Source organism: Terrapene carolina, unplaced genomic scaffold, assembly GCF_002925995.2.
Source record: "Terrapene carolina triunguis isolate 2854851 unplaced genomic scaffold, T_m_triunguis-2.0 Scaffold53, whole genome shotgun sequence".
Classification (NCBI taxonomy): Eukaryota; Metazoa; Chordata; order Testudines; family Emydidae; genus Terrapene; species Terrapene triunguis.
In genome coordinates this window covers 113,115-128,746 of record NW_020664404.1, presented here as the reverse complement: position 1 = coordinate 128,746, position 15,632 = coordinate 113,115, and the positions used below count along the sequence as shown (strand labels likewise).

The window sequence follows — 15,632 nt, the reverse complement described above, 5'->3', positions numbered from 1 at the left end:
ATGCCAGGGGTCCCTAGGTAGTACCATAAAACACCTAATAATGTACAGTGCACAACGCCTTGGGGGGTTGGTTCATGTCCCCCACTCTATGCCCGTTCTGTGGAGAGCTGAGGCTGTGTCTGAGGCAGGTCCCACCTTCAGTGCCGGCACGCAGACCCCTGCTGTGTCAGCCAAGCTGGCGGCAGGTTCACCCACCCAGGATCATCCACAGCCTGAAAACCCAACCTTGTGGGGGACGGCTTTCCAGGCTGCTGAGCTGCTGTGGTGTCAGCCGGCCCTGCAGCCGGGGCTGCCCGGGGCCAGCGGTGAGGTTAGCCCTGTGGGTAGGTCCTTCCATAGCCGTGGGCCCGGCCAGTGTTGACGGGACCTGTCCAGTGAGTGCAGCCGGGACCCCAGGAGAATCTCTGCTCCTGCCTGTGGAGCCCAACGCAGCGCCAGAGCTGGGACTGGAGGGGCGGCTTCACCCAGGGCCGTTGCTCATGGACGGAGCCAGGCAGGCCCACGACCCAAACCCCATGGTCCTCACGAGGGGCTCGTGCTGCATTCGAGTCCCACCCCAAGCAGGTGACGGCTCAGTCACTGGCAGGGCTCACTGCTGTGTGGCTCCCGCCTTCCTCCATCGGCCTCACACCGGCGGCTGGTCCTTCCTGCGATCCGTCAGCTCGGTGGGGAGAGGAGACGGTGGTGTCCAGCTGACAGCTCCGCTCTAGCCCAGCGGAGTCACAGGCTCTCTGCTCTGTGCCGGGCAGGCCGGCCGACTGGCGGAGCAGACTGGCCCCGTCTGCCCATCCCAAGAGGAGAAGAGACGGTGCTGCATGACGAGCCCCTCACCTGCATTAGGCCCCGTCCGACACGCCCGGGAGCCCATTGAGAGTCTCTGAGCAGCTGGTGCCTTCTGTCACGACCGCTCAGCGCCAGCGACCAACAGCCTGGGGAGTTTCTACTCGCCTTTGTCCTTCGCCGGTCGGACCCCAGAGCCTGGCTGACGTCCAGCAGGCGCCGGTTGCTCCCCACATTGGCAGTGTGCGGTGTGGGGAAGGGACAAGCGGAGCGGCCAGGGAGGTTGCTGTGAAACTCAGCAATTCCTCCAGGGACGAGTTTGGGGGAAGGGAATTCTCTTCATGGTGTTGGGCGGGTCAGCCAGGCGCAGACCCAGTTCGCTCACCCCGCCAGCCGCTGGGACGGCATCGAACTTGACAACCGGCCTGGAGTGGGTCAAACGGTGGCCAGGTACGTGCCGCTCGTCGAAGGCACAGGCAAGTTTCCCCAGCGATGAGAAGGGTCAAAGCGGCCCCTTCAGAATCTGCTTGTGGTCGGGTTGTCCAGAAGGTGGGTTCTCGGCCGGTGGCCCTGTGCCCCGCGGGCTCTCTCCCAGACAAGGGGCAGTCTTGGTGCTTGGAGATGCCGTTCTTAAACCCAGGCCGCTGGGCAGTCTTTGTCCGGGGGAGAGACCCCCAGGAGAACCCAGGTAATGGTAAGGACACTGAGACTAACAACTCTGCTCACACCGAAACACGACAAACCACAGCATGGAGATCACCGGGGGCCCGAAGCATGCGACCCCGGCCGCGCGGCGGTGAGACAGGAGTGACCCCCCCACCAGACCCTCACTTCCGGCCCCTGCTCGCATGCAATCGCTGAGCTTGGGCGCAGGCTGCACCGCACAGAGGAAAGGGCGGCTGTGGCCGCTGGCTGGGAGGCGGGAGAAAGAGAGGTCGGGGGGGGGGGGGGGTTAGTTGGGGATGTGGTGCAGTTAGTTTCTCTAGCTGTCGCTCAGCCCCCAGAACCCCCTCCCAATAACAAAGGGAGGCCGAGCGTTACTGCTCTTGGTGAGCACGGGCCCTCCCGGCCAGCCCCACACCCGCCCCACATTAACACAGTGCCCGTCCCATCCCCCATGCTCTGCCCCCAATATAAACGAGAACGCCCGGATTGGCTTGCCACACCCACACCCCATCCCCATGGGTCATGTGCCATCTTATACTCCACCCCTGTGAGGCCCATGCCCCAGCCCCACAGGGCACGTGCCCCCGCACCCCAGCCCCACAGGGCACATGCCCCCATGCCCATCCTGTGCCGGATTCTCCCACCTGCTTGTTGCCTGGTTACTTTCACGCCAAGTGGGCTTTGCCCCTTCCCAGGGCAGTTCTCCTCCGCACTCTGCACATCATGGCCAGTCACCCGGCCCCACAGTGCCCCTCACCTTCCACCGGGCAGACTCCTGCATGCTGGTGTGAGCCCCACCCAGCCACGCCCGGGGCCCTCGGCTAGAGAGAAGCCATGGGCAAAGCCGGCAGTGCTGGCACCATGGAGCTGGGGTGTCGTCACCCGTTTGCTCCTCTAGCGCCTCCAGCTGCCCTGTGAGCAAACCAGCCAACTCTCCTGCCCCTGACTGTCCATCACACCCACCTGCCCCGTGCCCTTGCTGCCCCCCCCCCTTCCCCCACCGCCCCCCCCCCCCTGCCCCCCCATCAATCGCACCCCTCCTGCCCCGGCCCCTGCCTCACCCTGACCTACTCCTGCCCCACCTGCCGAGTGTGTCCTGGCCTCTTGACACTGCCCTGCCAGGGCACATGTCCAGCCCCGTCCCACACAGCTAGCGGCCCAGCTGGGATCCAGGCTGAGCCCCCTGCCCAAGACCTCGGTGGTGCCAGGGTCTTCCCCAACCGCCATTTTAACTGGCCTGTGGTGCGCGCCCCACATGGGTACACCCCCTGGCACTCCCACAGCCCACGGGCACAACCAGCCATGGCAGCAAACGGGACAAGGCCGGGCTCACCAACATGCCGAGGGGCTGTAAGCCCGGCCGGCTCCACAGAGCAGAGCTCAGGTGCTGACAAGGGGGCGAGCCCACTGCTGGCCCCTTGAACACCCCAGACCAAGCCTTCACCCCTACCTGTGACTCAGCCCGGACTGTCCAGCCAACCCCTCTCTGGGAGAGGGGCCAATCCAACACCCCGGGGGGGAAGCAATGGCAAAGGGCTGAGCTGGGATGGGGGGCACCTGCTCATTGAACATGGCCGGGGCGAGGAGGAGGGGACCCTACCCAGCCAGGAGCCCACGCCCCTGGCAGATGCAGCAGGCACTTGGAAGGGCGGCTTGGCCCCTCGCTCTTGAGGGAATCCAGCCCTGCGGTGGTACTGACATCCCTCAGAGCCCGGTGGCTGCAGCTCTGCTCACACCTTCGAGCTGGAGACAGGACTAGAGAAACCCCCGTTCGCTTTCCTCTCCCCTATGGGGAATCCGATAAAGTGCTGGGCGGCGGTGGGCTTCGCTGGAGACCACCGCTCCCCTGGGACTGGGTTGCTGGGATGCTGGAGATTGACCCTGCCACACTCAGCTCTCCACTTAGGGCTTCCCTGCCCATCCCTCTGGAAATTCAGGGTCCAGCACTAGCCGAGAGAGAGGCCTTGGTGTGTCACCCCCGCGCCAGGCCTCCAAGCTCCGCCACCCCGGGACCGTCCCTGAGCGGATCCAGGCACAGCCGCACCCTTGGCGAGGGGGTCTGGGGTGTGGGTGCATCTCACAAGCTCTAGGCCTGGCAAGAATTCAGCATATCTCCACGACACTCCCTTCTCCCCCCCGGTCGGCGGTGTGTGGGGCAACCCAGCCGTTGGCTAGCGGGGGACGGGGTGGGGATCCAGGCCCAGCAAAGCCACGGCTCCAGCAACCAAACCCACCAAAGAAGAAACGAACGAGGCATCCGAAGAATAGTAATGTCATCGTCATCAGAACAATCCACAAGCACAACTAGAAGGGGAAGATCCGGGGAAGCCCGAGCGCTCGGGAGCAGAGTCCGCTGTCGAGGAACGGTTCGAAAAACAGGTCACAGATGTCCAAGCGCAAACACAACCACGGGACACGACCACGGGGAAGGTCCATGCTTCGACAGAGAATGCAAGTCGTCTCGGCGGAGCGCTGCTCAGTGCGGGGGCAGGCAGCGCGGGGGGCGGGCGGCGCGGGGCTTTGGAAGGAAGGTTTGTATCAGAGTCGGAACAGTTTCATCGCAACACCTGCTCACCTGGCTGGATGGACATGGGGGGGCAGGGAGGGGGACGGCTGGGTCTGGAGAGGTCACGGCCGGGCTGGGCTCGGGGTGGGGTTGGTTTTTTTTTTGTTGTTGTTGGTTTTTTTTTTGTTGTTGGTATTTTTCTGCAAACACAGGCACTGGAAACGGGCAGGGGGAGGGGGGACACGTGCATGCGGGCGCGTGCTTGGCACCGCTGCTCCCGGCTAGCGGCTCAGCTCAAATCACCATCTCCTTCGGGATGAAACCAAAACAGCCAGCGGTAGCTCTGCAAGACACAAACACACACATGCCGTGGGCCGGGCCCGCGCCAGGACAGCCACTGGTGGAGACGCGGCAGGAGGCCACAGGAGTTCAGCCACACCGGCACTTCTGGCCGCAGAGCTGCGTCTACACCAGGGTTTTGCTGGCATAGCAGGAGGGGCGTTTGGTCACTGTCCTAGCTAGGAGAGCTTTGTAGCGTAGACCGGGCCTGTGACCGGCTGCTCCTGCTGGGGGCTTCCACCAGAACCAGACCTGCTGACCCACCCCGTCGAAGGTCCCTCCTCGTGGGCACAGCCCTGTACGCAGAGGGATCCCTGCCAGCCTGAAGCAGGGCTGGGTCAGCAGGGGCTGGTTCTGGTCTCACGTTCCCCGGAGCAGCACTATCGGCGGGGTGTGTGTGTTAAACACGGGTTAGGTTGGGGGGGGCTCTGGTTCTGATCCCACCTTCTCCAGAGCAGCACTGTGGAGAGGGGAGGCCGGGTTGGGTCAGGGAGGTTCTGGTTCTGGTCTCACCGGCCCTGGATCAGCCCCGGTGGGGGAGCGGGTGGGGGCCGCTCGGGCTCTGGTCTCACCTTCACTGCAGCGGTGCCACGGGCGCCCCCGAGCAGTGGAAGTGGACGTTCTGCCACTTGCCGTCGCGGCGGTGCCAGACGCGGGTCTCCTCGGACTGGCTGGTGCGGGGACGGCCCTGCCCGTCGATGTACTGCGTCAGGCGGATGTAGGCGATGCAGGCGGCGTCCTCCCCGATCACGTGCACGTGGGGGTTCAGGATGGTCGTGTGGATGGGCTTGTTGTTTTTGGATAACACTGGGGAGGCAGAGAGCCGCTGTGAGCTGGGGGCAGCCTGCAGCCCAGAGCCAGGGGGATGGGCCCAAGGGACCAGCAGTGAGCCCAGGGCACGCGGCAACAGCCTGGGAGACGGTCTTGCAGGGAGGGGGCAGGTCTTGGGGGCAGGGCTGTGGTGAGGCCCATTGGGTCAGAGCCAGGGGGTGAGGGGTCTTGGATACGTCTTGCTCTGAGCATCAAATCAAGGGCCAGGGCCCAGCCAGAAGGACCCTGGGTGCTGAGCTGGGTTGGGCCGGCAGGACCCCTGGGCGCCAAGCCAGGCCGGCCAGCAGAACCTCTGAGCGCCAAGCTGGGCCAGATGGCAGGGCCCCAAGTCCTGTGCTGTGCCGGCCAATACGACCATTGGGCACCGCGCTGGGCCGACTGCCAGGAACCCCAGGCACTGAGCCAAGTCCGGCCAGCAGGATCGCCAGAACCCTGCGCTGGGCTGGCCAATATGACCCCCGGGCACTGAGCAGGGTCAGTGTGAGCCTGGAGTCTGAGCTGGGCCGGCTGGCAGGACCCCTGGGTGCCGAGCCAGGCCAGTCTTTGGGGTGCCCAGCCCCGCCCTGGCAGCAGGTGCCCTCACTCACAGTTTTCGAAATAGAATCTGTGGAAGTCCATCCCCTCGACCAGGTTGCCCAGGGCTTCGGGTTCGAATGACGTCAGGCCTGGGTCGCAGATCTTCCTAGAAGGGAAGAGCAGGCCGATGAGCGACAAGGCAGGGCGCTTGGCAGCGCCTCAGCCCCACCCAGAGAGAACCCACTGCCCCGCGGCCTGCACCGCCAGCCGCCTCTGCCGAGACACCCATGCCGGCCTGGCAGGAGGCTGCCTCGGTGCCCGTCTCCCCACCCAGCGGGCAGGGCCCCTCTGCCCCCGCCTGGGCTTGGGTTCCCCGAGGGCCAGCCTTGGCTCGCGGCATGGCATGTGGGGAGGGGGGTGCCCACAGCCAAGGCCGGCCCGTGGGGAACCCAAGCCCAGGCCGCCCGCAGAGCCCCGCGTCCAGCAGCGCTCTGCCCTGGGGACTCACGCGTAGGCCTCGAAGTCCCCGTTGTTCACGGCCTCAATCAGCTGCTCGGTGATCTTGATGATTTCCTGCTTGCGGGCTGCAGGGCGGAGAGCGGGGGGTGTCAGCAGGGGGTGGGCACTGGGGGGAGCCCCTGGACTCCAGGGCCAGACCTGGCAGTTACCCATGGGCGGCCGGGTTCACCACGACCCACAGTTTGCCCAGCCCAAGAGCCGCCCCCTTCTGCCCCGGCTGAGGCACTGTGTGTGGGGGGGGCACAAATTGGGGAAGCCTGTTCTGGCACTGCCTGGTGGGCACCCCCAGGGCTTCTGCCTCCAGGGCCGACAACCGGGCACCCTGAAAAACCAGTCAGCTCTAGCCCCTTCCTCACACCCTCCAGGCCCAGCCCCATAGCCCTCCCGTGCCCCGGGCCCACAGCTCCCCTGTGCCCCAGATCCACCCAGGTCCAGAAACCTCCCGTGCCCCATTCCCAGCCCAGTAACCCTCTGGTGTCCCTTGCCCAGCCTTGCCACATAACCCTCCTGCAGCCCGTGCTCCAGGCCTGGGGGGAGGAAGGGGGCCTGGGAGATGCCCAGGTGACCCATTTAGCTCAGTGCCCATGCATTATGCAGCGGAGCCGCGGCTCAGCTCCCTGCCATGGGAGCAGCGCTCGGAAACTTCTGGCCTGCCCTGCGGCATCCATTTCCTGCCCCCTGGCCCCGTGGGGCTGGTGGCCCTGCCCTGCCATGCTGGTGCAGAGCGGAGCTGAGCCTCTCCAGGGGGCCCGGGTCAGGGTCAGGGCGTCCTATCCTGCTCCCTGTCACAGCGGGGCGAGCGAGGGGTGATGCAGGCCCCGAGACACTTCAATCCAGTGTGGTGGTGGGGGGTCTAACCCCTCTCTAGCCAGCACCCCCAGCCTCGAAGCTGCTGGGGGCCTGGAGCCTGCCCCAGAGGGGCTCTTCTCGCCAGGCACCCCAGTTCCCCTTTCTCTCGCTGTCTGGCCACGGTCCCTGCTCGCCCACAGAACAGCCCCTGCAAGGCGTGCCGCGGGGGGACCCCCCCCTCCCTGCCCAGCACAGCTGGGGGAAGGGCTCCAACGGGGGGAGGGGCGAATGCCAAGGCAGAGAGTGCCCCACCTGCAGCTGGTTGCATCAGTGGCCAGCACCAGACGGTTCAGCAGAAGCCAACAGTGGCAGATGGGGGCTAATCCGCCTCCCACATAAGTCTCCCTCCATCCCTGCCTGAGGCTGGTTTTAGCTCCAAAGCACAAGGTTTGCTAGCCCGCCCCAAATGTGCTGCTGCTAACGTGGGAGGTTCTTGTTATCCACACAACCGTCCAATCCCTTTGGCCTCACCTGCGTCCAGTGGCAGGGGATTCCACCGACTAACGGTGTGAAAAAGCATCGCCCTTTATCGGTTCTGAATTTCAGTGTCCCTGAATGGCGCCTTGTGTTTTGAGACAGGAGAACAAACGCTTCCCCTGCTCCAGCTCAGCCATTGTTTCCTATGCTTTTATCCTGTCCTCCCTTATTTGTCGCCAGTCTTTTCAATCGCTCGTCCCAGGAGTGTTAGTCCAGGCCCTTGTTCCTTCCCATTGCGCACTGAGATGGGGGGGCCTGGTCCTGTCCACTGGAGCCAGATGGGGCCACCCCACTGATTTCTAGAATGGCTTGGTAGTCTTGTTTGGCAGTGTTTAAGAAAGCCCCTGGACGCCATACGGCCCGGTGGAGCCAGGCTGCGTGTGAATAGCATCCAGGGGCTGGGGGGCTGCCCAGTGTCTCTGGGCGGGGCTGCGTGGGGAACTGACGGTTATTAGTTACTAGTCATGTTATTGGAGCCCCAGGCCAGGTACCCAGCTCAGGCTGACAACACTGCTGTGGGTAGACCAGGACAGCTCCCCACACGGACACACTGACCCCAGGGCTGGACCCTCAGGCCAGCCGCTGTCTGCGGGCTTCTCCTGGCTCCCTTGGCCAGTGGAATGGGGAAGCTGGCTCCACTGGAGAGGGGCAGGGTGAGCGAGGCCTGGCCCAGCCCCACAGGAACATCCAGCAGGGACTTCACCCTCCCCCTGGGCCAGAGGGACCTTCCCGGGGGCAAGCCCCTCCTCCCTCCTTTGTCCAACAGACTCCCACCCCCCCAGAGCCTGCACCCATCCTTCTCGCCTGGGTTGGCCGGGCCCTCCATGCGACTGCCCCACTGCTGAATTCCCCAGTCCCTCCTCACTCCCAGCCTATGGGGCTGCCCCCACAGGCCCCGGACTCTGCTGCTCACTCCCTCCCCCGGACCCAGGTGCTACATGCCGTGCTCTCCTGGCCATCCCCCAGACCCGCTCGCTCTCCATCCCTGCCCCTGCTCTGGCACCGGCCCCTTCCACAGCATGGGTGCAAGAGCCTTCTCCCCTGCAGCCTCCCTGCATCACTGCCCTCATTTCCAACAGCACCTTTGTTCCTCCCGCACCCAGCCCCCGCACTACAGCCCCCTCCCGCTCTGCGCCGCCTCCGGGCCCAACTGGACACCAGGGTCCCAGCCCAGGGCCTTGATGCTTCCAAGGGGTCGAGCTCCTGCGGTGTAACCCCAGCTCCTCTCTCTGCTTCACACCACGCAGACGAGAGCCGAACTAGGCCCCCCGAACGGCGCCAGGCTGTGGCCGTATCAGAACATCAGCCCTGCCCTGTGGGAGGGACCTCGCGCCCTGGGCCCCGGGGTGAACAGCTCACACCCTCTTGGGATCAGCCAGCCAGCACCAGTCCTGCCACAACCCCTTCTGTGCCCCGCTCCCCTGCCCCGGGTCTGCCCCCCACCCTGAGTTAGTTAAATTCCCGCCCCTCCACAATAGTTCCGGCTAATCGGCCTTGGCACCCAGCACAGCCTTCAGGGGAAGGGTCTGTCCCCACCCCAGCCAGCTCCAGAGACTCCCCAAATCCTTCCCCGGTCCCAGCCAAACCAGCCCTTACCTGTGAGCCTGCTGGTCATGCCTGCGTCACACAGTGCTTCTCCCTGCTCAGCTCCCCACCCCTGGCTCGGCAGCTCCCATTCCCCGGGCCTGCCCCTGGCTGCGAGCTGTCAGCCAGCCCTGTAAACCATCCGCGCCGGGACTCCCAGCGCCCGGGACACCTGACGCTACAGTGCCTAGGCAGGAGCCCAGCGCTCAGACAACTGTGAACCGTCGGCACCTGAACAGAGCAAAACGCCCCTCCCGCCAGCATACGTCTGTGCCAACACCCCTCAGTCCTGACCCGCAGCCCCTGCTAGCCCAGCCCTGGGCTCATCGCCAGCTCTGCCGATGTCCCTCACTCCTGACTCACAGCCCCCGCCGCTGTCCCAGCCCTGGGCTCCCCCCCAGCTCTGCCGATGCCCCTCAGTCCTGACCCAGCAGCCCTCTCTGATATCCTCGCTCCGCCCCCCCCCGACTCTGCCAATGGCCCTCCATGCTGCTGTGCCAGCCCACATGGGCATTGCAGATGGGTTTGGGCTCCGTGCCAGGAGAGCACCCGCTGAGACCCAGCCCCGGGGTGGCTGCCAGGGCAGATTTCAGGGCTAGAGGCAGATCCAAGCTGGGTGACTGAGGCCAAGCGGCAGCCCCTCGTCCCCGAGCCCCGTTACTTACGCAGGGGAGGCAGAGGGTTCGTGACGGCTGGAGATGGGCAGGGCTGGCTGACGGCAGTGTCCGGGGGCCCGGAGCCCCTCCTCACAGTGTTGAAAAGGTCCGAGAACCTGGCGGCTGGGCCGGGATGGCCGAGAGACGGGTGAGACGATGCATGGAATGGAAAAGTGACACAGCGAGGTGCACAGGGAAGGGATTCAACTGGCCTGGGACGCATGCCCTCCCCGCTGGAGACCTCGGGCGGGGGGGCTCTCCCCAGCACCTTCCTGCTGAGGAGCCGAAAAGGGGCGAGCGCTGGTTGTTTTTTTACATTCAAAATCCAGCTCTCCGGAGCGCAGAACACGCAGGCCTGGGAGCGAGGTGCCAGGGAGGGGTTCGGGAAACGGGGGGCTGGTGAAATCCCCCCACTGTTGTTTATTGCCCTAGTAATGCACGGGGGAGCGCATGTTCCTGGCCCCCCCTCGGTGCCCGACCTGAAGGGATGAGTTTGTTCCAGCCCCAGCTTGTGTTTTAGCTCTGGAGGGCCCCTGTGCTGGACACAAATGGCCCTTCCTTGGTGGGAGATGCGGCCCTGAGACCTCCACATACCCCCCAAAGAGATTCCCCACCGAGTTAGGGACGAGCCTGCTTCTAAAGGCAAAAACCAGCGGGAGAAACCTTGACAAGCAAAACCCACCTGCCCTGCTGGCTGTTGGCACCATGCGGGAAAGGAGCGAGGGGCACCTGCCGTGCCCCCCTCACCCCCTTCTGGGGAGCGCAGCAGCCTGCACTCGGCTTTGCTCCGTGTGCAGGGCTCATGGCGCAGCATTGCCAGGCGGGCACTGTGGAGCTCAGCTCTGCAGCGGGCATGGGGCGGGCACACTGTTCCCTTTTATCCCAGCGAAGGATGATCGAGTCCAGCTCCTGGTCTGGGCACCATTGGGCAGCAGTGAAATGGGGCTGGTGGGTGCCTACGTTGGGACCTAACCAGCCCTACCTTGGCGAGGGACTGCGGTGGTCATAACCACCCCGAAAGGGGCCTGGTTCCTTTCAAGCCAAAGGAGACAGAGCATGTCTAGAGGCCTCTGCTTTGGCCAGGAAGAGGGCCAGTGAAGGGTCCCATTGGTAGCCCAATCCCGGCGGGCAGGCGTGACTAGAACCCGGGGCCGTCTGACGAGGGGAGGGTTGCCCAGGCTGAGAGCGGTGGCAAGGCCCGGGGGGGCAAGGTCCCTGGCTGGCTTCCCCGGGACGGCAGGCTCAAGGCTGAGGCGAAGGGGGTCTGTATGAGGGGAGTCCTCACAAGCCGTGTCCAGCTCGGCCTCCACCCACAGAGCACAAAACAAACGCCCAGCGCTCAGACCAGGAGCCCCAAAAGAAACTAGCGAAGGGGCAGGTGAGCCGTAGCCCCCACCGCACGCAACCAGGAGGCGCCCGGCGGGCGACTGCACCGGTCCGCGGTGGCCAGAGAAACTAGTCCAGTGCCGAGCTGCAAGCCCCCCTGAGCCCCGCTACTTACGCTGGGGAACAAGAGGGTTCGCCACGGCTGGAGATGGGCAGGGCTGGCTCCCGGCAGGCCGCGGCCCCTCAGCGTCCGGGGGCCCGGAGCCCTTCCTCACCGTGCTTAAAATGTCAGAGAACTTGGTGGCTGGGATGGGACAGACGAGAGAAGGATGAGACAGGTGGAATGGAAGCGTGATGGAGAGGAGGAGCGTGGGAAAGAGCCGGGAGCTGCGGCGGGGCCTTCCGCTAGCCAGCATACCCTGCGCTCTGCCTATGACCCTGGGGAATGGGATTGCTCTGTGGTTTAGCATCAGGGCTGAGAGCCAAGAACGCCTGGCTTCGAACCCCAGCCCTGCAACTGACTCGCTGCGTGGCTTGGGCCAGGCGCAGGGCGGCACTTTGCCATTCTGGGGCTGGTCATGATTAGCCGACCAGCTCCTTTGCTCCGTGTCTGTACAGCGCCTGGCACGGTGGGGTCCTGGGCCGTGCCTGGCGCACGTAGACGTGCCGGTAGTATAAATAGTAATAGTGACCTCTCGTGCACAATGGAACACTCTGCGTAAGTCTGGAGGCTGGTACTGGGCCGATCAATAGGAGGGAGCGATCCTGGCAAATCCAGCTTATAACGCTGCTGTTTGGAGGGGTGCAAGGCCCTGGAGGGAGGTGGCAGCTCTGCTCCCCTGGGGTTTAGGGGAGAGTTCACGCAGCATCCTAGGGAAAATGCCAGCTGAGTTCAGTCAAGTGCTGTAGGAACGGGCCAAGGGCAGAGACGAAAGGGAAGAGGTCACGCGGGGGAAGCATGGCCAGGGCTTTAGCGCGAGTCTCGCAATGGCTGCTCTCTCTCTTGAAGCCCCAGCTCCTGGAGGCAGATGATTACCAAGCAGAGGCTCAGCTTTCCCACCACAAGCAGCACCTTCCTCGCGGTGGTGGTTGTGGAGAAAAGCTTGGCATGTAACCCAAGCCAAGTAACCTAAAGGCTCAGAAACCAGGCGGCAAAGAAACGGAACCCAACCTTCATTGGGTCTTTTTTTTTAAATCTCAGTCAGGTTTGATGAGGCCGAGCTCCGGATTCTGAGGGCCTGGCTCGTTCTGTTTCATTGTCTCACGCCAGCAGCACTGTAACGTGAGTGTCTCCGGGAGCCGGGCCTTCCAGGAAAACTGCATCCATTGCAAGATTGGCTCTCAAACCACGAGAGGTGGCAGATCCTTCTCTCTAGCTTGGCTCCTGGACACCGGGACCTCCTACCCAGGCCCCAGGGGACAGGCATCTGCATGGCTGCCACAGAGGCCCCAGTCACACTCGCTACTTACGCTGGGGAGGCGGAGGGTTTGTGACAGCTGGAGATGGGCAGGGCTGGCTGGTGGCAGGTTGCAGCCCTTCGGCGTCCGGGGGCCCGGAGCCCCTGCTCACCGTGAATAAAATGTCAGAGAACCTGGCAGCTGGGACAGGACAGACAAAAGAATGGAGAGAAGGATGAATGGAATGGAAAAATGGAATGGAAAAGCAGCAAGACAGGAGGAAAGCAGGGGAGGAGCAGGTGTGGGAAGAGCAGGTGTGGGAGGAGCAGGTGTGGGAGGAGGTCTGTATTGATTTCCAATAGCAGGGCTTCCCCGGAGCTGTCAGGGACAGCGAGCGAGGCCATGGACTTCACGGTGCTAATTTCACTCTAAGGACCCTGGTTATTAACAACAAAACCAACGTGCCGTGGCAAAGCCCCTCGGTGCCACAAGGGGGTGACAGGCTCTGCGGAGCTAGCCCAGGTCGTCTCCTTGCGGCAGGAGGCAGGAGAAGGCTGGATTTGTCCTCCAGAACCCACCCCTGCATCCCAGTGTGGGTTAGGGGTGGGGGGCAGGTGATGGTTGGAAAGGAAAGGAACCCGAACACGCTAAATGCAGACCATGCTCCAGTGCTGCCCAGCTGAGCTGGCACAAAGGGAAATCCTGCCCTGGTGCAGGCAGCCCCTATGCCCAGGCACAGGGCTCGGTACCAGCTGCCGGCAGAGTGGAGACTGGAAGGGACGTGGCAGGAGCAGACGAGCGGTGCAGCGATTTTGCACCGTTTGCAGAGGCCCAGAGGCCGGGGTGGGATTTAGGGCAGCCGAAGCTTGCTCCGGGGTGAAGTGGAGGGGACATATCTGCCCCTGCAGTTGCTGAACAGAGGGGAGATGCGGGGCAGAGTGGCTGGGTTACTCCCTGCCCTCTAAGTGCCATGTCCTCGGCATGGCTAGCCATTATAATCCCCTCCCTAACCTGGATTCTGAGTGAGGCCTGCCCTGCATCCGCCTGCACGACAGCTCTCCTGCCTGAGCCTTGGCAATATTCTGCTTCCCAGCTGCGTCCCCGGCGGGCACTGACTGTGGGCACCTGCTGGATGCCCCACACGAGATGGCAAAGCCCCACGAGCTTCCCCCGGGGCCAAGGCAGGGTGGTTCCCCACAGGACATTTTCTAGAGCTCCGGCCACGAGACCACATGGAATGGGAGAGCGGCTGGACGGGCTCTGTGGGACCCGGCCCTGCACCCCAACACACCCTGGACGAGCAGCCCGGGTGACTTCCACAGGGCTCTTGGCTGGGGGTGTGTGACGGAGCAGGGGATGGGGATGGGGAATTGCCCTTGCAGGAAAATCCCTGAGCTGTAACCTGAGCCAGGAGGGGGGTTGGGAGAAGTGACATCTTCTGGCTGGAGACTGGACAAAGGAGAGGTGGAGCTGGGGGGAGGAGAGAGAGCGGCTGGAGGAGTTTTTAGTAGGGTTACCATATGTCCGGTTTTTCCCGGACATATCCGGCTTTTTGGTAATTAAATCCCCGTCCGGGGGGAATTGCCAAAAAGCCGAACATGTCTGGGAAAAATACCGGCCGGGCACTTCCCCTCCCAGGCTCCAGCTGCTCTGCTCCTCCCCTGACTCTTCGGCTCTGTTTAAGAGCCGAGCTGCCCGAAGCCCAAGCGCTACCGGCTTCACGGTTTGCCGGGCAGCCTCCAGACCCTGCGCCCCCGGCTGGGAGCTTTCCCTCCCGGGCTCCAGCTGTGCTGGGGAAGCGCCGGCCGGGGGCGCAGAGTCTGGGGGCTGCCCGGCAAACCGTGAAGCCGTTAGCGCTCGGGCAGCCCTTTTCGCGTGGCTGGGAGGGAGGAGGGGGAGTTAGGGCGGGGACTTTGGGGAAGGGGCGGGGAATGGGTGGAGTTGGGGTGGGGAAGGGGCGGAGTTGGGGCGGGGCGGAGTGGGAAAGGGGCGGGGCCAGGGCCCCGTGGAGTGTCCTCTTTTTTTATTTTTTAAATATGGTAACCCTAGTTTTTAGTTTCAGTTTGGTGCTGGGTGGTGGAACGCAGGGAACCCCAAGTCTCTGGGGTCTAAGCTCCCTGCCCCCCCAAAGAAGGACTTGACTGAGGGGTCCTGGTTGTACCTACAAGCTCTGTTGTAGACTGCGTTCCTATTGTCCAATAAACCTTCCATTTTACTGGCTGGCTGAGAGTCACGGTGAATCCCAGGAAGAGGGGTGTAGGGCCCTGACTCCCCCACTCTCCGTGACAGGGGGTGAGGGAACGGACACAGCAGGAGAGGGCGAGCTCCCAGGGACAGGAGGAACACTGGCTTTAACACCGAAGGCTGGGGAGAGATGACACAGTGGAGCCCTGAGGGGGCGTGAATACAGAGAGAGACCGGATGGCACACTGAGGCCCCAGGCTGGGAGCCAGGACTCCTGGGTTCTATGCCCGGCTCTGCTCCTGACCCCCTAGGTGCCCCGTGGCACCGCCCGTAACGATTGATCGTGGTAACGCCCGCTCTCTGACATGGGGCTGGTGCCCCGGAGCCCTGCCAGAGGCTGCGGGGAACACTGGCTGGGAGCCCGCAGCCCAGGTACCAAGGGCACAGGAGCTGCAGAACGGCAGAGAAAATCGGGTTGAAAACCAAGTCCCAAAACCCTGCAGGAAAAGGGAACGTCGGCTTGGATCCCTGGGGGGAGTCCCAGCTCAGGCCAGCCCACCGCTGGCCAGGCACAGGTGAGGAGCCCAATTGCAGCCACACTGGCCTGCAGCGAGAGCTAGCCCAGGGCATGCAGAGGGACTCCGGCCTGGCCCAGCCTGGCCCGCCCCCTGGGCCACACAAATAGCACACCCCGTCCCAGAACCTCCTACCCCTGGCACACACAGAGCAACCCCGTCCCAGAACCTCCTACCCCTGGCACACGCAGAGCGAGCCCCCGCCCAGACCCCCCCAGCACATGCAGAGCGAGCTCCATCCCAGGACACCCCCAGCACACGCAGAGTGAGCCCCATCCCAGACCTCTGCCCCAGCACACGCAGAGCGAGCCCCATCCCAGATCCCCCCCAGCACACGCAGAGCGAGGCCCATCCCAGACCTCTGCCCCAGCACACGCAGAGTTAGCCCCATCCCAGATCCCCCCCAGCACACGCAGAGCGAGCCCC

At 64.0% G+C, this 15,632-nt stretch overlaps 1 protein-coding gene across 3 annotated transcripts in view; it reads right to left on the bottom strand.

Annotated features, from left to right (window-relative positions):
• Positions 1-3,705: 3,705 nt before the first annotated feature.
• CAMK2B (calcium/calmodulin dependent protein kinase II beta) overlaps positions 3,706-15,632 on the bottom strand; it is a 75,987-nt gene continuing 64,060 nt past the window's right edge. For 2 of the 3 annotated variants that reach the window (XM_029913046.1, XM_029913038.1), the window contains 6 exons: positions 12,520-12,648; positions 11,225-11,353; positions 6,147-6,222; positions 5,710-5,804; positions 4,864-5,098; positions 3,706-4,295 (listed from right to left, as the gene is read on the bottom strand). In XM_029913046.1, coding sequence (XP_029768906.1) covers positions 4,866-5,098; positions 5,710-5,804; positions 6,147-6,222; positions 11,225-11,353; positions 12,520-12,648 — 662 coding nt within the window. In that variant the 3' untranslated portion in view covers positions 3,706-4,295; positions 4,864-4,865. The remainder of the gene's footprint in view (positions 4,296-4,863; positions 5,099-5,709; positions 5,805-6,146; positions 6,223-11,224; positions 11,354-12,519; positions 12,649-15,632) is intronic. The other variant, XM_029913042.1, reaches the window with a different exon arrangement.